The following is a 21,250-nucleotide window of genomic DNA, read 5'->3' as shown; positions in this document are numbered from 1 at the left end:
TGGGATTTGGAAAGACACAGCAAGTTCCATTCATAAAGCCATAAAAAGACATGTGCTGGTGTCTGATCTCAGAAAAGTTCTCATCAAATGTACATACTGTACGTAAGCAATAGTTTATGCATATATTTTCCTAAGTGATTTTTAAGTATAAATAGCTACCTAAAAGATGATTATTATTATTCAATTAAATCTATCCAAAAAATGCAATTAAGCCTCTTGAAGCATGAAAGTAACCTGTCTGAGCAATAAGATTTACATGGATAATTTTTGAATAAACTTTCAATCAACAAATTCAAACATGTTGTCTCTAAAAATGCATAAAGACATCACTGTATAGAGCAGGCCTCACTCTTTAACAGTGTAATATTAAGACACATAAAATCATGAAATGGCCTTAATACTGTCTGTCAGTGTACTTGAGTCCTCAGTTCTCATTGATACTAATCTCAGTCTCCTTTAATTCTCAGTCTCAGCCAAGGGGCTCAAATGAAAAACATGTTTTCATTTAAAGTTGTTGCACTTTCGAGGCTTATGTGAATTAAGTCTTCACTCAGGATTGGGAAAATACATGGAAGAATGAGAACAGTCCCACACACTTAATAAACAAGCACATTGTGCTGTTTACAGAAGGATTCTGACCTCATTATATCACAGTCCACATGGTAGCCGAAAACCGCTCACTGAATCCTGCAGTATGTAAACTGAGATATTTTTTTTTTCTCAGTTTAAATTATAATTGATGGGCTAGATAAAATATATTATGAATCATAAGGCACTACACTAAAACAATTTGCTAAGATGCACCTTGAGGTATGAATCCAAATGATTGGGATTCTGTACTGATGTCAAAATACCTTCCTGGATTGTGTCTGTTTTATTAACCACAAGTGTGTCGTGTTTCTGTTTTGCAAACATGAAACTAATGATGTGTTGATGCATTCATTGTTTGTAGGATCTGTTGTTTGAGGAAACTGTGATTTTAATAATTCATAACCATTTATCAGTGTTTATTTGTATGCGCTGACCCAGCAGTAGGTAGTAGTACAGTAAACATTATTTAAAAGGAATATTTCACCCAAAAATTAACATTTGCTTTGCTGATAAAAACATTGTAATAATCCACAGGTAATCCACACAACTGCAGTCCATCAATTAACATCTTGTGAAGTGGAAAGCTGTGTGTTTCAAAAAACAAAAAAACAAATCCAGCATCGAGACATTTTTAAACTTTAAACCGGTTCTTCTCCTATCAATAATATTGCTTTCTCCAGTAAAAATATAAAGAGTTCAAGCACTGTTAATGAGCAAAAACAGTTAAACAGTCAATCTGTTTGTGGATTTTGATGTGAGAAGACGACAGGGGATGCATATTTTCACTGGAAGAAGTGTTATCCTGGATGCGCACTACTTTTGGATCATAATCAGATTTTTATCAGCTGATTAGACTCATTCTGACGGCACTCATTCACTGCATCCATTGGTGAGAAAATGCTGTAATGATACATTTCTTTAAAACTGTTCTGATAAAAATAAAAATAAACTAATTTGTGAGTAAATTTTAATTTAATTTTAATTTTTGACAAGCCATTCCTTTTAATACAGAGGGTTATTGAATGCATTCTTTGATAAGGACTAATTTAGTTTTTGAATCTAAAAACTTGTTGTTGTTGAGATCTATTATTCATGAGCTAATTTTGAATTTGCACATTATTTAAAACGACATTTGTAAACACTAGAAGTGTTTTAGTTGCATTTTCCATTTTTATCATCTGACAACTCATACATTGCTTTTTTGAAATTTCATATATTTATTTCCATACTGGTGCCCAACAGTAGCCTGCCTTCTTTTGCAAATAGATTTACCAGCTAATGATTAACTAAAATTCCACAACAGAACAGCTTGAACCTCTGTGTGTGACTACACACATACTTAGTTTCTTCTATTATAAAAGCACCAAATTTACATTCTTGTAACCATAGAACACCAAAAAAATGTGCTTGATATATGTTTTTGGAGCGCTAGCCATAACAAGTGGAGTTTTTAGCCAAGACACGACAACTCTGTCAGAGACTCGAGGTAAGCTTTAAACAAATTTTTACTCTCTCATGCACAGACACCTCTACACACACAAACTTCTACATACACACACACACACACACACACAGCGTGTTGGATCTGTCCAAGCCTGTCTCTTTTCCTCCTCACCTCCCTCAATAGACCTGTTTGTAGCAGTGGGTTCATCTGTGAAGATACCATGCTCTGACGGAGAAGAAAAAGGGGTGGAGTGGAGATTCAACAATTCAGTGCTTGTCTCAAGCCCTGTTCTCTCCATACAGAACAGCAGTTTGAAGGACCAAGGCATCTACACCTGCCACCAACCGAATGGAGATCTGATACAAACAGTATCTCTACACCTGGGATGTAGGTTTATGCATATTTTCCATTATTGCTGTAAATACATTTTACAGCCTGGTAAAATGTCACACTATTTTCCTCTGAGACAAAGAGCTTACACTGAAATTTCGTCACTGTGTAATGTTTGCTCTGTTCAGATTCCCCTTCTCTTCCGGATGTGTATTGTTGGTCTCCAAGTTACCCTAAAAGGGCAATATGCTCTTGGACACTGACTCCAGACCCAATACTTCCAACACATTATATTGCTACATACAGGTATCTTAGACTCTTAAAAATATCCTTTAATGGCATTAGTGGTTCCATGCAGAACCTGTAACATCCATTGCACAAAATGTTCTTTAAAGCGGAAAAAAATATTCTTTACATTATTAAAATCTTTTTCACACTAAGAAAAAGTATTATTTTTAGAACTGTTCACTTCAATGTTCTTTTGGGAACCAAAAACAGTTCTTCTGTGGCATCATTGCAAAATACATCTTTTGAAACCTCTATTTTTAAAATTATACAGTATAGCAATTGCCTTGAATTCTGAATGAGTACCTTTACACGAATCGTCTTTATAAATAACCGTTTAATGGTTTAAAAGGTATGTGAAAGCACAGTTAAATAGTCCATATGAATCATTATTGATTATTTGAAAAGTTCCAACTCAAAAGAATGATTTGTTCATGAATCAGACATAGTTTTTAATAAATGGGTTTGAATTCTAATGAGCATTGTGAATAAATAATGACAGAATTCTTGAATTAAGTGTTCCTTTAAAAGTGATGAGATTATGTTTTTAAATATTTCTTTATTTTGAATATTGAGCCGTACTTTAAATTGTACACCTGTTGTAAATTGTTCTAATTGTACCTTATTTTGGATGATTTCAAAAATAAAGTATAATTGTTCAGAATATTTGCTGAAATTCTTCTCAATTTTAATTTAGGAGCTTTTCAGACCCGGTGTCAAGTGCCCGTCAGTGCCAGAAATGGGGAGAACAAGACGACAGGCAATGTGCGTTAGAGCAACTGGAGATCTTTGCAAGTGAACCGACTCTCATCAACATTACAGCTATTAACGCTCTGGGTAGCTCAACACGCATATGGCCAATTATTTTTGAGCAGATAGGTGAGTTTTTCATAGTCCTCTTTCATACCTTTTTATTTATTCCACTAGTTTGTCTTTATTTGTATTTTTTGGAATATTATTATAATACAACCTAATCATATGGATATAAAAAAAACTGACATTCTTAATAAGTATTTACATCCAAAAATATCAGTTTAAGCTTTGGATTTGTGATGAAACAGCAGCTTTTGAGGTATTTTAAAGGTTTAATCAATGTTTAGATCTTGATGCATATGCCATGAGCTCAAATTGAGTGTTTAAATTCTTGTTCTTGGTTGGTCTGTAGTGAAACCTGATCCTCCGGTGAATGTGAGCGTGATGGTAATGCCAGGCAGGAAGCTGTCTGTGCAGTGGGGTCCACCAACCACTTGGCCGGATCCTGTCAACTTTCTCCTTAAATACACAGTGAAATTCCACTGGGGCAAACCTGAGACAGCAAGAACAGTGAGTTTCCTGTGTAAACCATGTTCAACGGTTTAAAGAAACTAGATGCCTAGCTGTCAAGTACTGAAACAAAGGCACCAAACAGAAAGCAGTATTTGAAAAGTCACCTCATGCTACAGGAAGGACATATGGTGGTTTTTAATACTTCAACATTCTTTGTTTTCTAGATGGGCCCTTATGAGTCTAATAAAATGGTTTTGAGTGGTCTGGTGGCAGGACGGACTTACTACATCCAAATATCTGCAAAGGACTCCCTGGATGATGGACAGAGCAGTGACTGGAGTGAACCAATAAGTGCTACTGTACCTATCAACTGATGTGGTGAATCATGACATTACACTACATTAACCAAATGTGTTATAATTATTATTAGTTCTTATTGTGTCACCAAAGGATAACTTTGTTTATAAAGGCAGTGACAACCAATTTGCAAGCTCAATGTGGAGAATCTTGTTAAAATAATAAACGGACAGCATGGCTCTACTTTCATGTTCTTATCTATTCTCTATTACCTAACTGATTTTAACTTTGGGAAACAATAAAAATCACATATAAGAAGCACAATAAAAGAAAAACAATGTAACAAAATAAAAAAGCTGTACAGGAAAGTTTAATAAAAATGTTCTAAATATATATTTAGACTTGTATAATCGTGTTTTTATTAATATCATAGTCAACATTTGAAGTGAATCAAAAAGATCCACCTCAAATGTTGACTAGTGTACAAACTGTGTTTTGTAGTATTATTTATACACTATAGAATTTAACAATATTTAATTTTTTGTTATATTTTCAGGTTTAATTTTAGTTTAGGTTTATGTACTTTGTTTAAAGAAAATAGTTCTAAAGTTTTAGGTTGTTCGTGTAATATTTATATTTTATTTATTTTCATTCATTTGATTTATATAGTTTTATGATTTCTTAGTTCCTATCATTTAATATTAGTTGTATTTCTTAGTTAATTTCTTTTTATTATTTTTATACATCTATTTAGCTTTAATTTATTTTTAAGCTTTGTAATTCAACTTAAAATGTATTTATTTCTGTTAACTGCAATTTTATTTCAATTAGTTGCCAGTTGCCAAGGCACCATTTCTCATTTTTATTTAAGTTTGATAAGTCTAATGTTTTTCAATTTATATTTAGATTTTATTATATTTCTTATTTATTTCAGCTTTATTTAATTTTTCATAAAAAATTCAGCAGCTAAGTGCATATAGCAGCATTTTTTGTTACTATTTACACTAAAATTATGCTAATAGCTATAGATTCTTTTTTAAACTGCAGTATGTTAAAATTGCAACTTATTGCAAATAGTAACAATTATCTGCACCTCAGTATTGTAGTACATTTTAAAACAGTATACAATATTAACTAATTGAGTGTAAATTGAAATTTTAATTCAAATTATTAAATGAATGTCACCTTATTGGGACAATAAAGCCCTCCTTTCCACCTATCCTAACCCTACCCGATACTTTATTTTTAAACTTTTTGATTATATTCTTCATTTTCACTGAAAATAAATGCTTTTCTTATGTGATCTGAAATTTAAAAAGGGAAAAAAAAGTTTGCCAAAAGGCAGATTCGAACCCAGGTTGATCGCGTCAAAATGAATACGTCACACATTTTACCATCTTTGCAATTGCAGCACATGATTATTGGTTAAATATTGTCTTGATTAGCCGAATCACACAGTGGTTTGCGGAGTTAGTGTAAATATCTTCAACCAACAAGGCGGGCTATTTGCACTTAGTGTAAATAGACACTCAATTAAAAAAAAATAAAAAAAAATAAAACATTTATAAATCCATTCAGAAAAGTATTAAAGAAATAATTCACACAAACATTAAAGATCCAGCTTTTTATTTAATGGGTGAACTATCCTTTAAAAAAATAACTGATGTAACAGTTAGCTAAATGAAAAATGTTCAGGATCTCTTTACATAAAATAGGTCAGGTCAGGTAATGAAGATTGTGGCTTTATTTTTCCCTTAACGTAATATTTTTTGACATACAGCCAAATCCTTTTTATAGGTACCCACAAAGCAGTGCATGAAACCCTAATACATTTAATACTAATATGTCTAATACTCTAATACGTCAACAATCAGTGGTGTTACAAACTCTGAGTGACGAACACCCATGGAGAAAGACGGTGCACGAGGCAGGTGTGCCGTCACCTTTTCTGGGCTGTGCGTGCCTGGACCAGGCTTCCGAGTGGCATCGCTGGGAATATTACTACGGCTTTGCAGGGAGAAAGAAGGCTGTCTGTTCAGGTAAATGCTCGGCTCTGTGCTGTTGTAACGGCCAGGCCCTGGGGTCATGGATAGGTCCTCCGATGGGCCGCCTGCTTTCCTGCGTGCTGACATGGTGAAGCTAGCGCTGGCGGGTTTGTGAGGAACGTGAGAGCCGAAGAGGTTGGGTAAGGTGTAGCGGTTGGGGGCCGGTACAGGGTCCACACTGCGGTAGCGTGTGCGGTAGGCCATGGTGTAAGACGGAGGTTTGTGGTGAAGGTTCAAAGGTGGAGCTTTCTCAGGACTGTACGCTCCGGGTCCAGGAGTCTGGAATGTATCAGCTGATCAAAAACACAGAATCAGCAACTTCTTTATATGATTATGCATCCCCTCTTAAAAGCTTAAGTGAATATGACATAAAATGATGCTATTTACTTTCTGGATACACATTACCATTGCATGATTCATCCATAAAGTGCATGTGCATGTTTTTGTGTGTGTGTGTGTTTTTTTCAGATGCCTCTCTCAGTGAACCCTTACATTCTGGCAATTCCCATTTTCATTATATATATATAACCAATCCCAGATGGATAAAATATAAGCCCGACCCAATTTCTTTTCTTATAGAGTGAGAGTTTGTTATTGAGTGCCCTTTTTTTTCAACCTCAACATTACAAACATATTTGAATATCTGACAAAGGTACAAGTCATGGGAAATGCAGCTTCTCACTAAAGAATCAGCTGTTAAACATGATTTTAGAAAAAGTTGAAATAATGCAGTCTGCTGGCTTCAAACAAAAGTATATAACCTAACATAAATGAACAACCTTGTAGCTCGTAGTAGGCTTTAAAAAGTTTATTCCCCTATGGAGAAAATGAATGAGATTTTTCCTTACGGAACCTGACGGTTGGACTCTACTGACTATCCTGTTTTATTCATAAATAAGTAACGTTAAGTAAAATATGTTCTGTATGCCATTGCATGTTGACCTCATACACATCAGATCTGTGTTATAAAAAAGGTGAAAACCCACCTGTCTTCTTCTTTCTGCCCAGCATGGAGTACGATGGGGTACCGTCTCTACCAAAGCGTGTCATTTTGGCATCTACATGATATTGCGGCCCTGGACTGGAATCCACAGACACCACTATTCAAAAGAAACATTATGAGAAAACACATCAGAATTAGATTTGGCAGATACTTGTACGCAAACAACATCACTCTCAGAAATAAAAACTGGTAGAAAAGCTGTCACTGGGATGGTGAAAGGAACGATTTAGGTTCTCATTTTAGGTAGTATCACCATTTGAGGGTAATTAAGGTACAAAAATGTACCTTTTTGAAAGGGTACCCTCCCAGTGTCAAGTTTTGTACCGTTTTTTCTGACAGTGTTGCCATTGCTAGTATCATGCTCTGCTGTTTAAGCTAGAGAAATGCTATTTAAAGTGAATTCAAATCAAACATATGGATTAAAATCAAGCATGTGGACTTTATTAGCTTAATATGCCAGTGAAATAACATTAATCATTATATTGCATGCTGTTGTTTGTAATATAAAGTCCAGATGTGCAAGGATTCTTGTCTGAATACTTTGATCCGACTGGGTGTTCTCCGTTTCTTCCATGAGGAAGCAGACGTTACATGTCACTAATTAGGCATCTAAATATTTGAGGGTGTGTGTGTAAATCCACCTAATATTTCAGTGGTGCATAATAGACACTAATTAATCTATGAAATTATCAGTTCATGGGAATGCCACGTTGATATATATCCATTTTATCCATGAACATGTTTGTTAAAAGCATTCTCAGATGATTAAAGCCAGCATTAGTTGAGTGGATCATGTCATCTGTCAGTGTGAGAAGAGTTTGATTTCATGTGGTGTCACTCACTGTTGCTGCTCATGCGGCTGTGGAAGGAGTAGGCCGGGCTGCTGGGCTTGGTGTAATCATGGTTGATGTAACCGATAGTGGGGGGAAGAGCATAACGCCCCGGCCCGGGCCCTGTGGACATAAACAAAAACACAGAGTGCGCAGCCTGTTAGCATTTATTACTGAAATTGTGTTGGGTAGTTACTGGAAAATCATTTGTGAATACAATATTGGTTAATATTATTGGGTAATTCTTTTTTTTTTATGCTGTACTTGTATTTATAAGTAGAATTATTATCATTAACTAAAACTAGAAGTATTAAAAGCTATTTTTATCATAAAATATAAATGAGATGGAAATACAAAATTAGAAAATTTGAGGCACTAAAATTACTAACTGAAAAGAAAAAAATTTAAATATTAAACTGAAAGTAATTTTTATATATATATATATATATATATACAGTATTGTTCAAAATAATAGCAGTACAATGTGACTAAGCAGAATAATCAAGGTTTTTCGTATATTTTTTTATTGCTACGTGGCAAACAAGTTACCAGTAGGTTCAGTAGATTCTCAGAAAACAAACAAGACCCAGCATTCATGATATGCACGCTCTTAAGGCTGTGCAATTGGGCAATTAGTTGAAAGGGGTGTGTTCAAAAAAATAGCAGTGTCTACCTTTGACTGTACAAACTCAAAACTAATTTGTACAAACATTTTTTTTTTCTGGGATTTAGCAATCCTGTGAATCACTAAACTAATATTTAGTTGTATGACCACAGTTTTTTAAAACTGCTTGACATCTGTGTGGCATGGAGTCAACCAACTTGTGGCACCTCTCAGCTGTTATTCCACTCCATGATTCTTTAACAACATTCCACAATTCATTCACATTTCTTGGTTTTGCTTCAGAAACAGCATTTTTGATATCACCCCACAAGTTCTCAATTGGATGAAGGTCTGGAGATTGGGCTGGCCACTCCATAACATTAATTTTGTTGGTTTGGAACCAAGACTTTGCCCGTTTACTAGTGTGTTTTGGGTCATTGTCTTGTTGAAACAACCATTTCAAGGGCATTTTCTCTTCAGCATAGGGCAACATGACCTCTTCAAGTATTTTAACATATGCAAACTGATCCATGATCCCTGGTATGCGATAAATAGGCCCAACACCATAGTAGGAGAAACATGCCCATATCATGATGCTTGCACCTCCATGCTTCACTGTCTTCACTGTGTACTGTGGCTTGAATTCAGAGTTTGGGGGTCGTCTCACAAACTGCCTGTGGCCCTTGGACCCAAAAAGAACAATTTTACTCTCATCAGTCCACAAAATGTTCCTCCATTTCTCTTTAGGCCAGTTGATGTGTTCTTTGGCAAATTGTAACCTCTTCTGCACATGCCTTTTTTTAACAGAGGGACTTTGCGGGGGATTCTTGAAAATAGATTAGCTTCACACAGACGTCTTCTAACTGTCACAGTACTTACAGGTAACTCCAGACTGTCTTTGATCATCCTGGAGGTGATCATTGGCTGAGCCTTTGCCATTCTGGTTATTCTTCTATCCATTTTGATGGTTGTCTTCCGTTTTCTTCCACGTCTCTCTGGTTTTGCTCTCCATTTTAAGGCATTGGAGATCATTTTAGCTGAACAGCCTATCATTTTTTGCACCTCTTTATAGGTTTTCCCCTCTCTAATCAACTTTTTAATCAAAGTACGCTGTTCTTCTGAACAATGTCTTGAACGACCCATTTTCCTCAGCTTTCAAATGCATGTTCAACAAGTGTTGGCTTCATCCTTAAATAGGGGCCACCTGATTCACACCTGTTTCTTCACAAAATTGATGACCTCAGTGATTGAATGCCACACTGCTATTTTTTTGAACACACCCCTTTCAACTAATTCAACTAATTGCCCAATTGCACAGCCTTAAGAGCTTGCATATCATGAATGCTGGGTCTCATTTGTTTTCTGAGAATCTACTGAACCTACTGGTAACTTGTTTGCCACGTAACAATAAAAAAATATACGAAAAACCTTGATTATTCTGGTTAGTCACATTGTACTGCTATTATTTTGAACAATACTGTATATATATAACAATAATTCAAATGAAAGTATTGTACTGTAATTATGGTTATTACCATTAACAAAAACATTTTTGTTGATAAAATATATATATATATATATATATATATATATATATATATATACATATATAATACATAAAAAAAGTTAAGCTAAACAAAAATGAGACTAACTGAAATGACTGGCAAATAACTGAAATAACTTAGCTGAAGCATTAAAATAACTGAAAATAAATAAAAAATTAAAATGAAATAAAAACAAATGAAACCTAAATAGAACTATTAAAAAAAATAATTATAACAATGACTAAATGTAAAAAAAAAAAAAAAAAAAAGACAAACATTTTTTTGGTAGGATTTGTACGGTATAGAAGGGTTATTATCATTAACTAAAACTCATAGAAATATGAAAACATTTTTGTTCACTGAAATACAGCTAAAATAAAATATATATATAAATATGAGATTAGAAAAAATTAGAAATGTTGCCTCGGCAACTAATTGAAACTACATACATTATTCATTAGTTGAAAATGAAGAATAAGAAAACTGAAATGCATATACATAAATTAAATAGCAATAATAAAATAAACTGAATTGTAATAAAATAAAAAACTAATAAAAATTACAAAAGCACATAACTAATTGACTAAAAATTTAACTAAAACCAAAACCAAAAATAAAATAAACAAAGATATAAATGTAAAAATATTTAAATAAATGGTAATTCTAGAAATTAATAAAACTATAATAGTAAAATAATACTAAATAACAAGGAATTGTAATTGATAACAGATGCAAGTATGTCTGCTTAGCTGATTAGTTTTCTTAGTAAATATAAGGTATACATCTGCTATCTATACATGAGTCATTTCCTTTTTTATTAAATCTAAAATAAAACTATGGAATGTGATTCATGTGAGACATAAGAGGTCACACATGCTGTGCACATTTCTAAAACCTTGGCTGTAAACTTTCATTTGAAATCGTATGAATTTTGCTACACAGTTAAATGTCATACAATCTTTTCAAAGCTTTGGCCAAAACAAGAAAAGATCAGAGAAAAGACGTTCTATTCTCAGAATGATACAAGCAGGTGTTGCAATAAAAGACCTAACTGACAGTTTCTTTCATCAAACTGCCAATCCAGTCTCAAGAGCCAAATAGGAGCATGAAGTGTGTTTGAACTACTAACAGAGCCCTGTGCTAAAATAAATCGTCAGATCTCCTCACTTTGCTGAATATATCTTTCAACACAATCATTTGGACAAATGAATCCACTGAAATGAGAGGTCACAAACTCACCTCTTTCCCTGCCAGCAATGATGGGGCGCCGCCTAACCACTTCCCCATGCCTTTTATATTTTCTGGTGAGCTTAAAGAGCTGACAGCAAAATCGGCAGCAAGAGTGCTCAAGGAGGTCCAGGAAAGGTTGAAGTTTCAGTTTAGACACACTGGAGAGATACAACTGAGACCTGAATTATGAATGACTCTTACAAGCGCAAGAAACCTTATCCATGTCCAGGCTACAACAATGTCCATCTCAATATCTTTACTCATTACAGATTTCCTTGGCATCTTGTCTGTAAACGGCAGCTAATGAGCTAATTACATAATGTGAAATAGACAGCCGACAGCTATTTGAAATGACTAATGTTTATATTGTAGGACCACTTTATTCTTTTGAGATAAAAAGATCATATACTAATAGCTGCCTCAAATGTAAATACTGAGAGATATTCTGTACTTTCTGTCATCAGCTTGTGATAAAAAAATATTTTAATCACATTTACAGAGTACCTTTTAGCTATAGAAAAGTATACAAAATAGTTTTCCCCCAATGGCCTATTATGTTATTTATTTTATAAATTTCATTTTTTTTTTTAACTAGACCTGGAAATCACATTTTTTAAAGTTCCAGATATTTCTAGGGGTGCAGGAAACTTTCAAAATATTAATTATGAAATGTATTAAAGTATGAATTGATGGACTGAAGTATGAATGTGGTAAAAATGTCTGTTATCACTATAAGGAAATGAAATAAAGTACAGAATATTTCCCCATTTTCCTAGTAACATTAAAAACGTTAATATTAAATATAATAATAAAAACAACAATTAAAAAAGTCATGGGAAAGAAATGGAAAATGAATTATATATTTAATATATATATGTTTTTTTTTTCATTGTGATCAGTTCTAAAGTGTTGAGCAAAAGACATTTTATATTTTCACAAAGATATTTTTTTTTTATTAAAGTGGGTGATGTAACATTGTATGATTGATATGATCTGTCAATCTCGCTGTTCCCATGGCCACCTTCAACCAGTACTCAAAACAAATGAAACTTCTGGAAAGCTGCTCTTGTTTCTGTGGCATAGTTTTACAGTAGGATGTACCATATCAAGTTCCTCTGTAACATGAATTACTCTGATTTAACCTGTCTGAAGCTACTTTGAACAAACAATGCATTGCTTTTAACAAAATCCGTTTCTCTTCGGCAGCTCAAACTGACTGAAAACTGCGCAAAATGTAATTAGCATGCTAAGAAAGTGTGTCTTGTGAAAGCTGAGACGTCATCCCTGACCAGTGAGCGGACATTAAACATTAACCTTCTCTATCTCCAGAATGGGTGCCTCGTGTAGAAGCAGGTAACACAACAGATGACCTCTGGCATGTAGCCAGAGAGGACTGGAACTGAAAAAAAAAGCAATATGAATTTGCATCCAAACATATCCATCACCTGGTTTTCATATAGCTGGTACATTAACTCCTAATCAACATGGGTACTTTAAGAGCTTAAATAAAAGCAGGGAATGTTATTCTGCAACTTGATATCGAGCATATTCTTGATCTTTGCAGCATGAAAGTGCCTGAGGACTCACTTTACAAACACTTATTCGAGAAACAATAAGCAGAACAGGGATTACGGTTACAGTAAGGGTCATTGTTACAACCCTTAGAAGAGCATATAGGCCGTATTTTATTTTAAGTCACGTGTTTTGAAATCACAGGGCTAAAATGTTAAGGACTCTAAACCCAGTGGCCTAAAGAATTTTATTTTTTGCTCTTTGTGGGTGTTACTTAGGGAAAAGTGAAATACTGACCGTGGAAGAGGCCAGTGGAAGAGCACTAATTTAACCAGACAACTGCTCGTACACACATTAATCTTTTTCCCTGAAGAGGATCATACTCTGGCAAAACACTTCTGCTTTGTGCAATTGTTTTTTGCTATTTCTGTATCTGTTTGTAATTGTTTCCATGTACTCCACTTCTTTAAAAAGAGAAATAAGTTCCAAATCATTAGTTTTCTTGTTTTCATTAGTTTTCTAAGTAGTTAAAGATAAATAACTGTGAAAAATAGCAATGAGCAACGACAATTGACTTGTTTTCAGAGACTATATCTAAATGCTGAAAAGAAAGAAACACACACACACACACACACACACACACACACACACATATATATATATATAAATATAACACACACACACACACACACATATATATATATATATATATATATATATATATATACACACACACACATATTTACACATACACACACACACTCACACATATTAAAAAATAATAATAATCATAATTGTTTATACTTGTTTAAGCATATATACAACAACATATATTGATGTTAAAGCTTAAAACAATAACGAAAAAATGAAATTCTAATATGGTTAAAAAGCTTATTTTCTGTAAACAAATAGATTTTGAAATGCCAGTGTATTTTTAAAAGGCCAAAACACCGATTCAGAGTGTTTTTTTTTTTTTTGTCAAAAATAACAGAGCTCATAGGTTTTATTTATTTTTTTATTTATTTTAGAAGGATTTAATGAACAATATTAGGGTTTTACAGTTCAGTCAATAATAATATAATCTACCTACACATAACTTAAGAGTCAAAACATAACTTTAAATTTAAATATGCGGATATAATTCAGTACAAAAATAAAAGCAGTAAAATGTCTCAATACATAAAATTATTTCCAAACAGTTCAATGCTACAAACACAGTCACAGTTTTGTAACTGCGACACATATATAAACACGAGAAACAACATGAGTCCGTCCTGGGGTTCCAACATGTTAACTCTGTCGTAGTGTTGATCCTGAATATAGTGAATGTCTGTAGATCCTGCAGTGGGACTTATTTAAGTGAGAGGCTTATTTCGATCTATTGATATGTTCAGCATTGCATTGCATTGCAACTTTTGATATGGTGTCATGTACTGGTTACTTAAAGAAACAGGAGACTGAAAATTGGCAAGATGCATTGTGAGGTATACCAGTCAGATTTTTAGGTAAACTGCTGTAGTCACTCAAACATTCATGAAAGGTACCTTTGATAAAACTGGATGGTTTTAATATTATTCCAGTTGTCTTGAATTCAAACAAAATGCTGGCTGAAAAAAAAAACATTCAGACATTTTCCACTTGTCTGTGAGGAACCCCTTTAACGTACAGGTCGGCTAATGTTAGCAAGATCTGAAAACATCACGGGTCCACGCAAAGACCATGTGTCAGGTCGGCTAAGCATGGCTCGTGCATAGTCATCAGGAAATGTGCAAATTATGACCTTTAATTAATTGCTCCCCAACACGATCAAGAACTTGTCTCCAAGGATAGCGAGATGCGAAGATATAGTCCATTTGATCTCCGTGGCTAATATCAAAGAGAGTTTGTTTTCCTTTATAATAAGGCATTTTAGAGAACTGCACAATTTAATCTGTGTCCGAGGGACCAAATGCCCATCACCTTTTGTTGTTTGAACATCCCGTTTTGAGTCCAGCTGTACGTTAAGTTTCTCGCACTGAGCCAAACAGCAGTCTGGAAAATGTGAATTCTTCCACAGTGTGCCGTTGTTGTTAAATCTTCTGCCTGCCAGGGGCGACGTGCTATGATTTATCTCCTTGAAGAACCTGAAAGCAGACAATATTACAGCAATCAGATAAATGCCCACAGCATAAATGGCTGCCCACTGCTCCGGGTGTGTGATCACTGTGTTTGTGTGTGTTCACTGCTGTGTGTGTGTACTGTGGATGGGTTAAATGCAGAGCACGAACTCGGAGTATGGGTCACCATTACTTGGCTGTATGTCACATCACTTTCAAATCTCAATTGTAAAAAAATTTAACACTTGTGGTTCAGGGTCACATTTGCGGTTTGGATATTGAGATATTCTTAGTGTTATTGCTATGGGTTCATCTCTTGTTGTTCTTGTCATGACGTACCGGCGGATCATCTAGTATGAAGTCAGAACTTTCCAGATGCTGACAAGTTGTTTTTTTCATACAGAACAAAGACCACAACACACTAGGGACACATGAAAGAAGCTGAGTGTATTCTCTCGAGTGAAGGACAATCCCTGTCATTTCCAAAACAAGATTACTGTGGAATCTCGCAGAACTGAACACATATGTTGAATCATACTCAGCGTGCAGAACTTCATTACTCGAGTTTATTTTAAGTTACTACAACGGTTTATGAAAAGTTACCTGAAATCATATGAGTCGCCTCATGTTATTTACTTCAGCGGTTGCTGAGCAAAACACAGGAAACGCAGTACAATAACACCAGAAGCACTTTAATTCAATTAACTCGGGCAACTCCAATAACTCAAGGGCTTGGATCCAGTCTCGCAGTGTTATGAGAGCAAAAAATCCTGGCATAACAGTTGAAGAAACTAAAGCTGAAGCAAACCAGACACCTAACGGGTGATTAATGGAGTTTGGGTTCAAAAACAAGTAGAATGTGAATAAAAAGCTGCTTACCCACCTGGTTGCGTGTTTTGTGAGATTTCTGCAGCCAGACCCGCCACTGATCATAAAGTTTGATACTCATACCGCTGCACCCGTAGGCGTGTTTGCGCACCCAGCCAAAGAACTGCTTCAAATCCCTCCGCAGCGTGGAGTTCTGCTGCCCCACCTTCGAGTCACATGACCCTGTTAGCAGCCGCTCTGCGGGGCGAAAGACAAAAATCAACACGTGTCCATCCAGGGGAAACAAGCGCCCATCGTACATGCATCAAGCTAATCACAGATACAGGCCACAGTTTACACAGCCAACCAAACACATATTGGGATAAAAATAAATCCTTTTCCATTTTAAATAAACAGCGGGTTTCTGAGCTCCAGATGTGGGCTGCTCCAGAAGAGTTAATGTGCAGAGGAGTTAATCTGTTAATCTTCAGAAACAATCCTCTGAAAAAAAAACTATATCCAACACTCCCCCGTGGCTCTCTGGCAAGCCACAAAATGAGGAGATGTATGACTAAAGTAATGCGTTGCATCTGCTAGTTGGTGTCTGCTGGACTGAGCATCGTCTTGGAAATATGTATCTGATTATAGGATGGACTGCATGACACATTCAAAATGTGAAAATATGATGAAGGACAGCAAAGGCAACATCTCAATCCGAGTATCGCTGCTACCATTTAACTAGTGACGCTGGTTATATTGTTTATTTTCTATGTTGCTTTTGGCCTTTCTGTCATTTTCAATAATACAAACATTTAATAATACCAGAAATAATTGGGAGAGGGATTTTTGTACAATGCAAGCTGGAATCAAACTCATGGTTCCCACATGAGGCCCGTTGCACTACAATACTGCTAGGCTATCATTTCGATCAGTCCAAGTTTTAAATAATTATACTTTCATAATCTGCATGAATGGATCTTCTAATATAAATGTAATAGCGTAAAAAAGCAAAATGCATTTTATTTTATTATTATTATTATTATTATTATTATTTTATATATTAATTCATATTATATTAACATTGATTTCACAAAGCCGAAGTGTCTAATCAACTTAGCCATGTTAAAAATGTTGGTTAATGCTTTTATAAAATTAACTGGTAACTCTTTAGTTAAAGTGAATAAATTAAACTAACAAGGAGCAATCATTCAACTTTACTTCTTAATTTTATTTAATGCAAATTTAACTGTTCATTGTAATTTCATGTTAAACTATACTATCAGGTACAACTTTTGATTTTACTAATGATAAAATTAATAAAAAATGTTATTAACAATAAGACAAAAAATGCAATTTCATTGTTCACTAATGTAGTTAACTAAGGTTTTAATAATAATGATTAAAATAACCATTAATTTCAAAATGTAATATAGTTCATTAGCTACGTTTTTTTATTTTTTTTGTGGTTGCCAAGCATGCAAAAAAAATGAAAAAATACACGTTAAGAGATTATGATAATTTGTGTGCATTTACATTTATTAATATTTTACAGTGACTTTGAACATGGATCTGGTTTTATACCAGTAAACAAAAAGCTAATTTGGGATGTGTTATTGTACAAAATTCAGAAATAGTATTATTTTCTATTGTAAACTAGAAAAGTGTAAACTACAGCAATGAAACCTTATTATTAGGGGCCAAGCCCAGAGGGCTGTAGCCCCTATTGTATCTGTATGTTTTATTATTATTATTATTATTATTATTCTTCTTCTTCTTCTTCTTCTCGTCCAATGGGAGTCTATGGTAGCCCTATAAAGGGAACATGGGAAAATGATGAAATTTGGCACACTTGTATAACTGGTCATTATAAGTGATCTGACCAACTTTGGGGTCTCTAGGCCTAACTCTATAGCGCCACCAGCAGTCCAAAAATTCAACATTCAAACGTTAATAACTGTTGAACCGCTAATTCTATTAAATAAAACTTAATACATCTATTTTGTCTCTTTATGGAGATTCCATTCCACACCTTACATTAAGACTCCGCCCATTACAGTAGCAGCCATTTTGAAAAGTACAGTAATCAGTCTAAACAATACTCCTCCTTCAAAATTGGTCCAATTCTTCTGAAATTTGGCACATAAAATCTTTGGACTGAGCTGCACAGAATTGACTTAACAGAATTTTTTGAACACTAATGAAAAAAAAGTTATGATGCTGTGAACTTACTGAGGTTGACCTCAAATCGGTTGAGATGCTGTATCTCAGCCAAACTTTGATCAATCGAAACCAAACTTGGTACACTTCATCTACACCATAATCTGGGGGTCCATGCCAAATTTGGGAACAGCGCCACCTATGGGTGTTGAGATACCAAAAATGCACTTTTTGGCTTATAACTTCTGAACAATTCATCAGAAAATTATGATCTTGATGTCTATGGTTTCTGTAGATCATTTCGAATCTGTGAAGGTCAATTTTGTCAAGACCACCTGGACCACCCGTCCGCCATTTTGAAATTTGTCAAAAATTGCTATAACTTTTGAACTACTGTACAAATCTTCACAACAATTGATAGGCATCATCAACACCATATGCTGGAGGTACCCCGGAAGTAGGAAGACAGCGCCACCTAGTGTTCAAGAGATATAACGATTCTTGCAAAACCCCTTATAACTACTGTAAATGTTGATCAATTTTTGTTATTTTTATGTCATTTTATTCCTTTGGTTATGCCGATTCTGAGGATGTCTCAATTGTCATTTTCCAACATGGCATCTGTCCGCCATATTGAAAGGAAATAAATACAGTTTTTTCGCAACTCCTCCCTGAAATCTTGTTCAATTTTGTTCAAAGTTTTATCAGATGAACTTCAGACCGGGCCTGACAGAAATGACTTAACAGATTTTTGATATTCACTCCCGTTCCAGAGATGTACGGCTCCAAAGTTGACCGTGCCTGTGCTTGTTGATTTATGCTAATTAGCTTAGCATGCTAATTAGCTAAAATGCTAAAACTTTTCTATTCACTCTAATGGGGTTTTTGAGCAATCTGGTTAACTTTGACAATGTTAGCATTTTTTAGCGTAGCATGCTAATCTGTCTAAAATGCTACTTCGGGCTTGTGAGAGAGATCATTCTCACACCTTAACTTCTCTTCTGTGCCGTGTAAATTGTGTGTCAACTAATGTGGCACACTTAGCTAAGGCGTTGGTTCTGAACCTGTGAGGTTGTGGGTTCGAAACCTGTATGGGAAAAGTTTAAAATTGGGTATAAAGTTGTCATTTTAAATCCTTTATTACATGGGTAAGAGCTGTACTAAAGTTTCTTAAAATGGGATCAAAAATAAGTGTGTTTTTGTAACTTCATTCTGTGTTCGTTCTCATCAGACCTTCTGATTTCACCTTATCTGTAATTCTGAATCTATCTGTTCTGGTAAAGTGCTGAAAAAGTTGCTTGAAAAACCCTTAAAAGCCAAAGAGCAATAAGGGCTTGGCCCCAGAAAGGCTGCTTGCAGCTTTAATTTACCATTGTACTTAAAAGGTACTTAAAAAAACCCATAGTATTAGCATAGAAAAGTAAAGAGGTTCTAAGTAACTTCTTTTGCAAGAATCACTTAAATTATATTTCTCTTACCACTGTGTGGTGTTGAGGCTGCCGTTGGGTGACTCCAGTCACTCCAAATGCCTGCTTTCCTAGATCCCAGAATCCCGACCGGATTACAGCGCACCTGCACGAAATACACCGTGCCTGGCTGCAACCCTGCCAGCCTGCAGGAAGTCTGGTTCCCAACATCATGCACCACCTGCAGAGAAAGACACCCAAAACAGTCTGTTACATCAAACACCTACAGGGTCCACATAGCACACACACACTGTTACCCTAACGGGCATATTTAATGTTCTCTATAAGAAGGGAAAAAAAAGCCATTGACTTTCAAAACCCTTAAGCAAGTTCACACAAGTTCATCTACAAAGAAGAAGAACAAAGCAATTTCCCCCTTTTGTGCTCCTAGGGGATATACAACATATGTCAGAGACAAAGACAGGAGGTAAATAACAGGGACACACACATAAATAATTGGTCTGCCTTCTGGCTCTACATATACATCACGAGCAGAAACACTACCCTGAGAGAAAATCTGTTATCTATTGCTTATTACAGATTGAGTAATTGCATGGGCACAGACAGCATCCTACAACACACAGACAGTGTCATGCCAGTCTCGTGCTACCTCCTTCATGTGCATTAAAGCAGAGGTATATGGGATTCGATTGCAGGAATGTTGAAACGGCCTGGGCCCCCTATAATTATTTACAATCCCCTGAATCAGTCCCTTCCAAGTTTCACATTTCAAAAACTACAAACACGGCTAATATGCATGGCTCCGTAATCCGAGGACCATCGTTACTATTGGAATGTGATGAGGGGCAGAATGTTAACATCATCAGGTTGCCATATAACAGGCATTCTGGGTAATTATTTCCCTTCGCACAGGGTGTGTACGCAATCTGTGGGGTTGAGAACGGCCCGGGTGATAAAACAGCTCTCTAAACGTGTTTTGAAAACATTCGATCGTCTTCTGTGATGTGCTTTTGATGGTCACTGTCATATTTTGACTTTGTTAACTATGTAGGACTGTGCATCTGACAGCACAATGATGGGTAAGGGGGAAAAAAATTTATGTAAGACAACTCTGCCCAGCTTCAGAAGAAAACCTGCCAACTGATTGGATCCATATGAGCGAAATGGGGACAGTGAAAGCCTACGTTTATTTGAAGCCCGGCCTAAAGTTTAGCCGGACTCTTCCGTGGCCAGAGGACTGGAAACCATGTGCTGTTCTGCTACAGCTGGAAATGACGTTTCGGACAAGTAATACAAACACCCAAATTCTACTGAAACATGGCTGTTATCTTTTGAACCGCTCTAATTAATCATCGCCTCGCTCTCTGCAAGTGCTTTAAAATCGAGAAACTGACACTAACTAGCATACATACAAAGTATGCCTTACAAAAACAAGTTGGTGTGGAAGTGGGAAGATGGTAATAGTAAGCAGGATAATGGGCAGAGAGCCGATGACGTGTGGTCACTGATCGAGAGTGCTACCGTACCTTCCAGTCGCTGCTTTCCTCCAGTCTGTATCTGATCTGGTATTTGGCCTGAAAGAGGAAGTCTTTTAATGCAGGCGGCGTCCCCCAGCGCACAGTCAGCTGGTCCTCCAGATCGCCCACTCGGCTTACGGTCACATCAGTCGGTGGGTCTGTCGTCACTGAGAGGAAACGACACAAACAACATGTGATAAGGTTGGAGACGCTGCAACAAAAGACCTCATTGTAACTTCTTGAAAGCTTGAACTGGAATTTGAAT

The 21,250-nt window shown here is 35.5% G+C and overlaps 3 protein-coding genes across 4 annotated transcripts in view; 1 reads left to right on the top strand and 2 right to left on the bottom strand.

Moving 5' to 3' along the window:
- Positions 1 to 1,892: 1,892 nt before the first annotated feature.
- Positions 1,893 to 4,456, top strand: ebi3 (Epstein-Barr virus induced 3). Its single transcript, XM_026205325.1, has 6 exons — positions 1,893 to 2,077; positions 2,219 to 2,422; positions 2,554 to 2,671; positions 3,348 to 3,529; positions 3,816 to 3,973; positions 4,141 to 4,456. The coding sequence occupies exons 1-6, from the start codon at positions 1,993 to 1,995 to the stop codon at positions 4,288 to 4,290; spliced, it is 897 nt and encodes a 298-aa protein (XP_026061110.1). The 5' UTR covers positions 1,893 to 1,992; the 3' UTR covers positions 4,291 to 4,456.
- A 1,604-nt stretch (positions 4,457 to 6,060) lies between these two features.
- Positions 6,061 to 8,318, bottom strand: odf3l2a (outer dense fiber of sperm tails 3-like 2a). Its single transcript, XM_026207185.1, has 3 exons — positions 8,104 to 8,318; positions 7,245 to 7,358; positions 6,061 to 6,551 (listed from the first exon to the last, which is right to left on the bottom strand). The coding sequence occupies exons 1-3, from the start codon at positions 8,222 to 8,224 to the stop codon at positions 6,061 to 6,063; spliced, it is 726 nt and encodes a 241-aa protein (XP_026062970.1). The 5' UTR covers positions 8,225 to 8,318.
- A 6,204-nt stretch (positions 8,319 to 14,522) lies between these two features.
- Positions 14,523 to 21,250, bottom strand: part of crlf1a (cytokine receptor-like factor 1a) — a 14,433-nt gene continuing 7,705 nt past the window's right edge. The window contains exons 5-8 of one of the 2 annotated variants that reach the window (XM_026205323.1): positions 20,995 to 21,152; positions 19,520 to 19,688; positions 15,961 to 16,142; positions 14,523 to 15,104 (exon numbers count right to left, since the gene is read on the bottom strand). In XM_026205323.1, the coding sequence (XP_026061108.1) occupies positions 15,081 to 15,104; positions 15,961 to 16,142; positions 19,520 to 19,688; positions 20,995 to 21,152 (533 nt within the window). In that variant the 3' untranslated portion in view covers positions 14,523 to 15,080. Of the gene's footprint in view, positions 15,105 to 15,960; positions 16,143 to 18,180; positions 18,241 to 19,519; positions 19,689 to 20,994; positions 21,153 to 21,250 lie in introns of those variants that run through there. The other variant, XM_026205324.1, reaches the window with a different exon arrangement.

This window comes from Carassius auratus, chromosome 27, assembly GCF_003368295.1.
Source record: "Carassius auratus strain Wakin chromosome 27, ASM336829v1, whole genome shotgun sequence".
Classification (NCBI taxonomy): Eukaryota; Metazoa; Chordata; class Actinopteri; order Cypriniformes; family Cyprinidae; genus Carassius; species Carassius auratus.
This window is presented reverse-complemented; position numbering and strand designations above follow the sequence as displayed.

Bases quoted from the DNA above. Each gene is read 5' to 3' on its own strand.
- odf3l2a (XM_026207185.1), bottom strand. From the start codon at position 8,224: ATGTCCACAGGGCCCGGGCCGGGGCGTTATGCTCTTCCCCCCACTATC. The intron at 7,359-8,103 runs GTGAGTGACACC...TCTTTTGAATAG, and splicing joins CAGCCGCATGAGCAGCAACA to TGGTGTCTGTGGATTCCAGT. The intron at 6,552-7,244 runs GTGGGTTTTCAC...GTTTTTGATCAG, and splicing joins GGGCAGAAAGAAGAAGACAG to CTGATACATTCCAGACTCCT.
- ebi3 (XM_026205325.1), top strand. From the start codon at position 1,993: ATGTGCTTGATATATGTTTTTGGAGCGCTAGCCATAACAAGTGGAGTT. The intron at 2,078-2,218 runs GTAAGCTTTAAA...CTCCCTCAATAG, and splicing joins AACTCTGTCAGAGACTCGAG to ACCTGTTTGTAGCAGTGGGT. The intron at 2,423-2,553 runs GTAGGTTTATGC...TGCTCTGTTCAG, and splicing joins AGTATCTCTACACCTGGGAT to ATTCCCCTTCTCTTCCGGAT.